At 45.0% G+C, this 8,610-nt stretch overlaps 1 protein-coding gene across 2 annotated transcripts in view; it reads left to right on the top strand.

Annotated features, from left to right (window-relative positions):
• The first annotated feature begins 335 nt into the window (after positions 1 to 335).
• ADRA1A (adrenoceptor alpha 1A) overlaps positions 336 to 8,610 on the top strand; it is a 53,391-nt gene continuing 45,116 nt past the window's right edge. Inside the window, exons 1-2 of one of the 2 annotated variants that reach the window (XM_081891035.1) lie at positions 336 to 492; positions 5,181 to 6,895. In XM_081891035.1, coding sequence (XP_081747161.1) covers positions 6,007 to 6,895 — 889 coding nt within the window. In that variant the 5' untranslated portion in view covers positions 336 to 492; positions 5,181 to 6,006. Of the gene's footprint in view, positions 493 to 5,173; positions 6,896 to 8,610 lie in introns of those variants that run through there. The other variant, XM_081891034.1, reaches the window with a different exon arrangement.

Raw genomic sequence — 8,610 nt, 5'->3', positions numbered from 1 at the left:
CACCAAGCTTTTTACAATAGTTCTAACATCACCCCTCCGTTCTTCTTTTCCTTTTCTGTATTTCCCTTTTCTTCTTTGTATCACACGAGCCCGGTGTGAATGCACAGCTCACAAACAGTTCCCAAATATTGCTGCTGTAATATTATTTTACGTGCTTACGAGATGCAGCTAACGAACCAAATTCTATCATTGCTTTTGTATCTAATAGGTGGAGGAAAGGGGAAGAGAGGGAGGGAGAGTCAGCAAAGAGAGACGTGGACAACTGTCAAACGTGCTCTTTACTATGCTGCAATACGGTAAGAGGCGGGAGATTACGGTAAACTCGAAGGGGATCCTATCCAGCCAGCTGCATCAGCTCAGCAGCCGCGAAGTTGCTGCTTCTCCTGGACAGTGCAAAGCGGAGTATTATTCAGCTGGGAGGAGGGGAGGGGGGGTCACGGAGCTGGCCTCCATCCCCGGCCAGCCATTGGGACAGAGGGAATAAGTGTAAATGTGAGTCATCAAAATACATGGGGGGGGGGTGGAGAGTGCTTGCATGGTTTGGTTTTGCTTCCGAGCAGAATGTCCCGCGATGCGCTGGCGATGTCTGCCTGTCATCCTCCTGCCTGGCGCGCTCTGCAACAGGAGGTCTGCAGCCCTTCAGCTTGAAGGAGAAGCGCAGACAGCAGCTTAGAGACGGTGGTCGCATCTAGAGACCCGCGTTCCCGTTTGCATCTGGCAGCTGCTTTTCTCCTAGGTAATGCTGATTTGTTTGTCCGTCTGGGGTTTGCCCACCTTACAGCCATTCGCAATTTCCCCATTTTAATTTCCTAGTCCCCCAATAGGCACTGTTGTTGTTTATTTAGACTTGCTTAAACTGGTTTAGACCTCTGCTGGGACTTGGTGCATTTTCTCCTCCCAATTTTTGTATATGTGTGTGTGTGTGGGGGGGGGAATACACTTAACACTCCAGTTTTCCCCACTTGTTATGAAATATCTATACCATTTGAATGAAACTGTGTTCATTATTTGTCATCATTTTCCCCTCAATAATTTTCACCTCATAACTTGTTCATCTTAGAACATACCATTTCTATACGCTTTTTCTTTTCTTTTCTTTCTTTCTTTCTTTCTTTCTTTCTTTCTTTCTTTCTTTCTTTCTTTCTTTCTTTCTGACAAGGAAACAACTTCAGAACAGTCCAAGAGGCTACTTTGTGTTCATATGCTGACATTTTAAAACTAAAACTGTGAAACTACTTGTGGAGGGAAAATTCAGCAGTATTTGTCTCTCTGGGTAACTTGCATGTGTGAAGAAGAGGGAAATGACTTTTTCCTGATTGTAAATTGTTTTAACTGTTTTTAATACTGAATTGTAAATTGTTGTAACCTACTCTGGGACCCAATGGCACCAAGTGATGATGGTAGTAACTTTCATTGTTGTGGTTGTTGTTGTTGGTAACAGAGAGACTTGTAGCGCTCTAAAAACTAACAGATTTATTGTGTCTAGAACCTGTTTCATCAGTTGTTCAAATTGTTTCCTCAGGTAGCCAAAATATGTGTGCCTGAGTACACATGTGAACATCCATGTACAGCGGGGGGGGGGGGGGAGAGAGAGAGAGAGAGAGAGAGAGAGAGAGAGAGAGAGAGAGAGAGAGAGAGAGAGAGAGAGAGAGATGTGAATGTTGGGTCCAAAAGGTCAGGAATTATATAAGTCTAGTCGATCTGTAGCAATTTTATGCAAAGCTTAAATGTATACATTGCCTAGATGCGACCACCAAAAACTATCTGTAATAGGACTTACCAAGCTTGTCTGTGTTAATTTCATCCCTACTGCGGCTAAAAAATCTCAGGTCTCACTTAAGTCCTAAAATGAAGTAGAATCTGTGAGGTTTAATATATTGTTTCCCAAAATACTAGCAAGTGTTGCATACTGGGAAATTGGACAATTACCAGTTACAAGAGGCATTGTTACCCGGTTGATACCTGATTTTTGTGTTCCCAACCGTATAAATCCTACAAAGATTGGGTCCAGCTCTTCTGTGATTTATTTTATCTGCATTAGTCTTAGTAGAAGCCTTTTGGGAAAGTCACAGATCAGTGACAGAGGACACATTTTGCAATGCAGAAGGTCCTAAGTCCGGTCCCTGGAATAGCTAAGTAGGGCTGGAAAGATGTCTGTAAACTTAGGCAGTCAGAACAGTCAGTACAATATTGTGTGTCTATTGGTCTCAGTTTGTACTCTGACATCTCCATGTAATGAAGAGAGAACTTGGGGAGCAAGACTAGGAAAGATTCTGTGATTCTGGGGAGGTGCTGCCATCTTTAATGGGCAATTTGGGACTAAAGAGATGGATGAGTTGCCTGGTCTGGCTCAGGAGAGACTTTGGAATCTCTTAGCAAGTGAGGGAAGAAAGCCTGTTGTACTCTGCTCCTCTGTTTATTTGTTTGGAACATTCAAGTGTTGTTGTTACCCTGCCCATCTGGAGAATATGTCCTCTTTCCTTACTTGGAGAGGTGCACATGCTGTTTTAATACCTGGAGTGTACACAACTCTCATATAGAGTGAAAATCACTGTTTTCAAACTTCTAAAAATGCTTTTGCTGTAAACTATTTGTTATACCATTGCTTTAGTTTCTTAAAAGAGGGCCATTGGGGTTCACATGTACCCCAAAGTTATTCATTAGACGTATGAATGCCCAACACCCTAATCAAGGGTGCTTGGAAAAGTAATTCATTGGGGAATAAACTACAGTTCCCAGACTCTTTGGTGGAAGCTATGGGCTTTAATTCAAATGTCTGGGATTGTATCCAAAGTAGCACTATGGAAACAGTCCAACAGTGCAAGGATTTCTGCTTGCACAATGGAATGTTCTCCCTCCATACTCCCACTGCACCCCCTAAATTTGTTCTATGGGTTCCCACAACCCTCCAGGGCAGATTTGGGGAAGGCATGGGGTGTACATGTAGGGAGAAGTGAGGGTTCATTGCACAAGCATAAATCCTTGTGCAAATGCAGGAATGGGGACCCTCCAGCCCACAGGCCAGTCCCGACCCAGGCTTCCCCATTTGGCCTGCAAGGCCACCTACCCACCCTACACCCAACACTGTGCAAGTAAGGACAGGGGCTCACCAAAAGGGTGGGTGGCGTTGACAAAGTCTGCTTAATTTGCTTCCAATTTGCTCAAAAACAAGGCTTTGAAGCACTGCACAGAGCAGGAGGCCAGGCCTATGCAGGATCACACACACCCCAACACACATACACATCAACTGATGCCAACAGCAAATGATCCTGCTTGATCTGTGTATATGGGAGAGCACCCAAACCCAACACCAAGCAACCTCCCCCTGTCCTTCAGCTGATGTGAAAGGAGGACAACCTCTCCTTGCTCTGGGTGTATTTTCTGCCTTTATTTCAGCAGTTCATTCACTGCGAAGGGAGTTTCAGTGAAACAGCTGCTGAAACAAAGGGGGGCTGCCTGCTGGTGCTTTTTGAAGCCCCAACTTCGGGACCTCAGAGCACCAAATCCCCTGATGCCATTTGTGACATCAGAAAATTGATAGATGGGTGGCCCCACTCACATGTCGAATTTGGCCCATGCAGACAAAACACTAAAGGAACGAATGAATTAGATACTGCCCATAGTCTGACTAATTTACCCATTCAGCCCATTATTCTGCTTTGACTGGCAGTGGTCTCAATCAGAGTGGAGTCTTTATCATTAATGTGCTACCAGATCATTTTAAGTGGGGATGCCAGTGATTGAAGCAGGGGTCTTCTGATTTTGCTGTGTCACTGAACCATGCTGCCCTTCTCTTATGCACAAGGGCTGGTGGTGGTTACTCTTTACTCAGTGCTGAAGGTATTCTACATATGGCGCAGAGCTATGTCTAAGTATTCAGTAGTGGGGTCATCCCTAGCATGGATCAGGCCTTCTTGCCTGGGCAAACCATTGGCTGTAAAAAGAAAATGCAGGCTGGAAAAATCCCTACAGAGTAGCCATGGCATATTCGTATCTAAGAGCTGAATCAGTGTAAAATCTATCTCGCCCACTATTTATGCATATGTGGGACCATTGCTAATGTGGAAGAGAAAGCGGGAGATCATTGTAATTCCAGCTGCTAGTCTGCGTTACAAATCACTTTGAGCCTGTAGTGTGAAAATGTCCATAGATTTCTTCTCACTGTGTAGCCACAAGCTTTTCTGTCTTCATCACATGAAATAGGAAAACACACAGAGATTTCTTTTGAAATATGTGGCATTGTCCCTATATTGAGACTGCAGGGTTGTGATTGACAAAACCACCAGGCAGCAATAGCGTTCTTGCACTGAGAGTCAGAAAGGATGGCGTAATGGGGGGTTGAGGGGGCCGTTGCTCCTGGTGCCGTTTAGCGCCCTGCCCCATTGTGAGCACTTGCGTCCTTCTCAGTGCCCTCCAGCTAGAGGGCAGCTGAGAATGATGGAATAGGTGTGCCCCCTGGCCCCTGTGAGCCCAGCACTGCTTTTTCTAGTGGTGCTGCTTGCCAGGAGGGTGCAATGAGCTGTTGCATCCTTCACACGGAGCCCTCCAGCTGGGGGGCAGCTGAGAAGGAGGCAAGAGGCATGCACCCTGGCTCCTGCAAGCAGTGCCATAGTGCTGCATTCACGGGGACCAGGGCACAGGCCTGTTGAGTCCTTCTAAGCCACAATGCAACTGGAGGATGCCATGAGAAGTGCACAAAAGCTCACGGCACCCTCCCTGCGAGCCCAGCACCGCTTGAAAAAGCAGCACTGGGTTTGCAAGACTGAGTTGCATGCCTGCTCACACCACCCCACAAGCCCATTTTTGTGAGTCCTGCAAAGCAACACTGGGCTTCCAGGTCACCGTGAACTCATCCCATTTTGCAGCAGTGGGCAGGGGTCCCTCCGGTGGTGCGCCCTGCCCCTGCCCCCACAGCGTGCCCTGCATGCGCCCTGGTGTGCACCTGCTCCGGACACTGGTGGGGGATGCTCCACCATTGGTCAAAAGCAATGGGGTTGAGCAACAGCATCTACTGAGCAAGCAATATACTAGTAAACAGAAGTTAGTGCTGCAGATGATAAGGAAAAATCAGTCAAGTTGATTCCCAGGTCACAGAAAACCTTTGCAGTCTGGACATTACAGCAGCATTACAGGAGCCATGGCTTTTGAAATAAGCTTCCTTTTCTTTTTTTCTTATTTAGGAGTTAGCATATCTATCCTGCAAGGAGCACAAGAAGAAGAAGTCCCTGTTTGGAGCTATGACCAACATTTGTTAATAAGCTTACATCCTGGAGGCAGTTGGCACAACGCTGAGAATCTTACGGCTTCAGCAAACTTTGTTCCACATCTCAAGACTCTGATGCACATCTCTGATGATAACAAAAGCAAAGCTTAATTGGAAACATCCTTGTGGTCTTCCACTATTCCAACTTTAAACATATTTGAAAATCAAGTATGATAAAGACCCAAATAAATGGGAGAAAAGAGCATGTTCCTGCCATTTGTGTCTAATGAGACAGATTTAAATGGACGCACTTCAGATGTTGATGGCCTTTCCACGAACTCAGACATTTTCCTTTGCTACAAACCCAAACATATTTTCCTTGCTTAGTAGCAGAAAGCATTCTGTAACCTGATGGCTCTTTTTTTAACAGCCCAACAGAAACTTGGAAAGAGATCTTTGACCCCTTCTGCAATACTGTGTCATCAAGCACCCCACAAGGTCCAGAGAACATCAAGGAGAGTCTCCTAAAGAGAGTCTTCCAAATTGCAGCAGTATTTTTATTTGGCCTAACTGGAACAGATGCCACGGAATAAATGTGGATTTTCAAATAAGTTTCCCAGTCTGGGGTGTCCTTCCAGGTTCTGCATTTATAAAGCAAGAACCACATTTCCAGTTAGTTTTTATCAACAATGTGGAAATAAAGCTTCTTGCAACACTACCAAATATTTGTTCTTCGCTCTTTCAAAGAAAGGGCAGAGTGAATCACAAACAACACTGGATGAACATTAACCAGTATTGATATAATGGCTTTGAACTCCGAGAACATCTCTGCCTCTGACTGCTTCAACTGCACCCAGCCTGTGGAGGAAGTAAACATTTCAAAAGCCATATTATTAGGTGTTATCTTGGGGGGGCTGATTGTTTTTGGAGTCCTGGGTAACATTTTGGTTATCCTGTCAGTAGCCTGCCACAAGCACCTGCAAAGCGTAACTCACTATTACATTATCAACTTGGCTGTGGCCGACCTCCTGTTGACTTCTACCGTCCTCCCTTTCTCTGCTATTTTTGAGATTTTGGGGTATTGGGTTTTTGGGAGGATCTTCTGCAACATCTGGGCAGCTGTGGACGTTCTATGCTGCACAGCTTCCATCATGAGCCTTTGTGTCATCTCTATAGACCGATACATTGGGGTGAGCTACCCGCTAAGATATCCAGCCATAGTGACTGAAAAGAGGGGCCTGCTAGCCCTTCTGTGTGTCTGGGCACTGTCCCTTGTGATATCAGTAGGGCCCCTCTTTGGCTGGAAACAGCCAGCTCCAGAAGATGAAACCATCTGTCAGATCAATACTGACCCTGGTTACGTCTTATTCTCTGCCCTGGGCTCCTTCTACCTCCCCTTGATCATCATACTGGCAATGTACTGCCAGGTGTATGTGGTGGCAAAAAGGGAAAGCAAAGGACTGTCTTGTGGCCTCAAAACAGAGAAGTCCCATTCAGAGGAAGTGACTCTTCGCATCCACCGCAAAACCACCACAGAAACCACTGGATCAACGCCCAGCACCAAGCACAAATCCAATTTTTCCGTGAGGCTCCTCAAGTTCTCCAGGGAAAAGAAAGCAGCTAAAAGTCTGGGGATTGTTGTGGGGTGCTTCATACTCTGCTGGCTCCCCTTCTTTATCATCATGCCCATTGGTAAGTCAAGCAAATGCATTTGGTCACGAAGAGGGTGGGGCTGCGCAACTTTTGTGGTGAATTGCATTAACGTCCACAATTCTGCATCAGATCCCCTGATGATTGTAAATGAGATATTTGGTGCTCATGTAACTCTGGAACAGTTAGGGAACAAATTCATTGAGGATAAGGCCAGTGCTTTATTTTTAGGGGGAAAGGTGCCAGTATTCTCCATGAAGTTGTTACTATAAGTGCCACACTTTTAACATTTGGGGGGGAAATGGTGCTGGTGCTGAGTACCCTTGAGTAGCCCCAGGAAAAAAAGGCACTGAATAAGGCTATCTGTGGCTGCAGGCCATCATGGCTAAGTTCCTTGAAGGCAGTATGCTGCTGAAGACCAAGCAGGGTGAGTTTTGTCACACTCAAATCCTGCCTTGAGGCTTCCCATAGGGCAATATGGTTGGCCAATACAAGAACAGGAAGCTGAACTGAATGGATTTTGGTTTGATCCAGTAGGGCTTTTCTTAGACTCAAACTAGACATGGCAGCCACTGCGGCATTTTAGCTGCGTGTCCTTCTCATTCACATCTAAATTGTGGGATATGAGTTCTGTTTAGGAGTGCACAGAAGAGGGCAGGAGTACTGTGGGTGCCTGGCCCCTTCATGGGGAATTTTGTGGGTGCTCAGGCACCCAGGGCCCCAGGGAGTTGGCACCTATGGCAGAGGGAAACCGAGCTCTCCCTTTCCTTTCCTGTGGTCCATTATCCCATGCTCTTTTCTTTCCCAGCTTCCAGTCCTCAAACTGGAGAAAAAATAGGAAGGTGCAACTTTGCACAACTAACAATGGGGAAATGAGACAAGGAAAGGGGCTGGTTCTCCTCCACTCATGCTTGGCCCCCTTTTGATGTCAGACTAAGATCTCACAGTCTATTGATATGTCAACAGCATGGGCATATGGCTGAACTGCTTTCATTGTGCTGAGTTTGACCCAAAGAACGAAGGATGTGATTCTGTGCATGCCTATATAGGAATAAACTCCACAGAATGCTCTTGCTTTTAGTAAAGAGACCTAGGACCAGGTTGCAAAGTATCAAGTCTAGGGTAGATCTGTGTATTTTAAAACTAACCTGATAGAACTAACTGGCTGGAAGCTATCCACTTTGTGGTTTTCAAAAGTCCATCATTGCCAGTGAAATACCAAATCTGAGTTGGTACCTTATTCTAATGCCTGTGGAGGACTGGATTTTCTTGATTATTTCAGAAGAAATATTTCCTTGATAATCAATGAGTTTGGGATCAGACATCTGTTCAATGTACAATCTGTATATGTCAAACACTCAAATCATAAATCTGGATGCAAGCTGGTTGAGGGCTCACTCCCAAATGCATTTGCATGGTCCTATTTTATCTATCTATCTATCTATCTATCTATCTATCTATCTATCTATCTATCATCTATCTATCTATCTATCATCTATCTATCTATCTATCTTTCTATCTATCTATTTAATAAATTTATACACTGCTTAATTGCAAAAAATCTCAAAGCATTTACAAAAATACTTGCTTTCTGAACACTTGATGCTTATAGCTCATTGAACTGGAGAGAAAGTGATTTTGGATCTCTGAAAGCCAATTCACTCAGTGCTGCAAGCAAAAAACATACACGTGTGAACCAATTTGGCTTTATTTAATGGCCCCAATCCAGACATATGTGAAAGCAGCAGTTGTTGCAA

Source organism: Podarcis melisellensis, assembly GCF_964234715.1.
Source record: "Podarcis melisellensis genome assembly, chromosome: 15".
Lineage (NCBI taxonomy): Eukaryota > Metazoa > Chordata > Lepidosauria > Squamata > Lacertidae > Podarcis > Podarcis melisellensis.
Note: the sequence above shows the minus strand (reverse complement) of the source record. Positions and strands in the feature narration are given on the sequence as shown.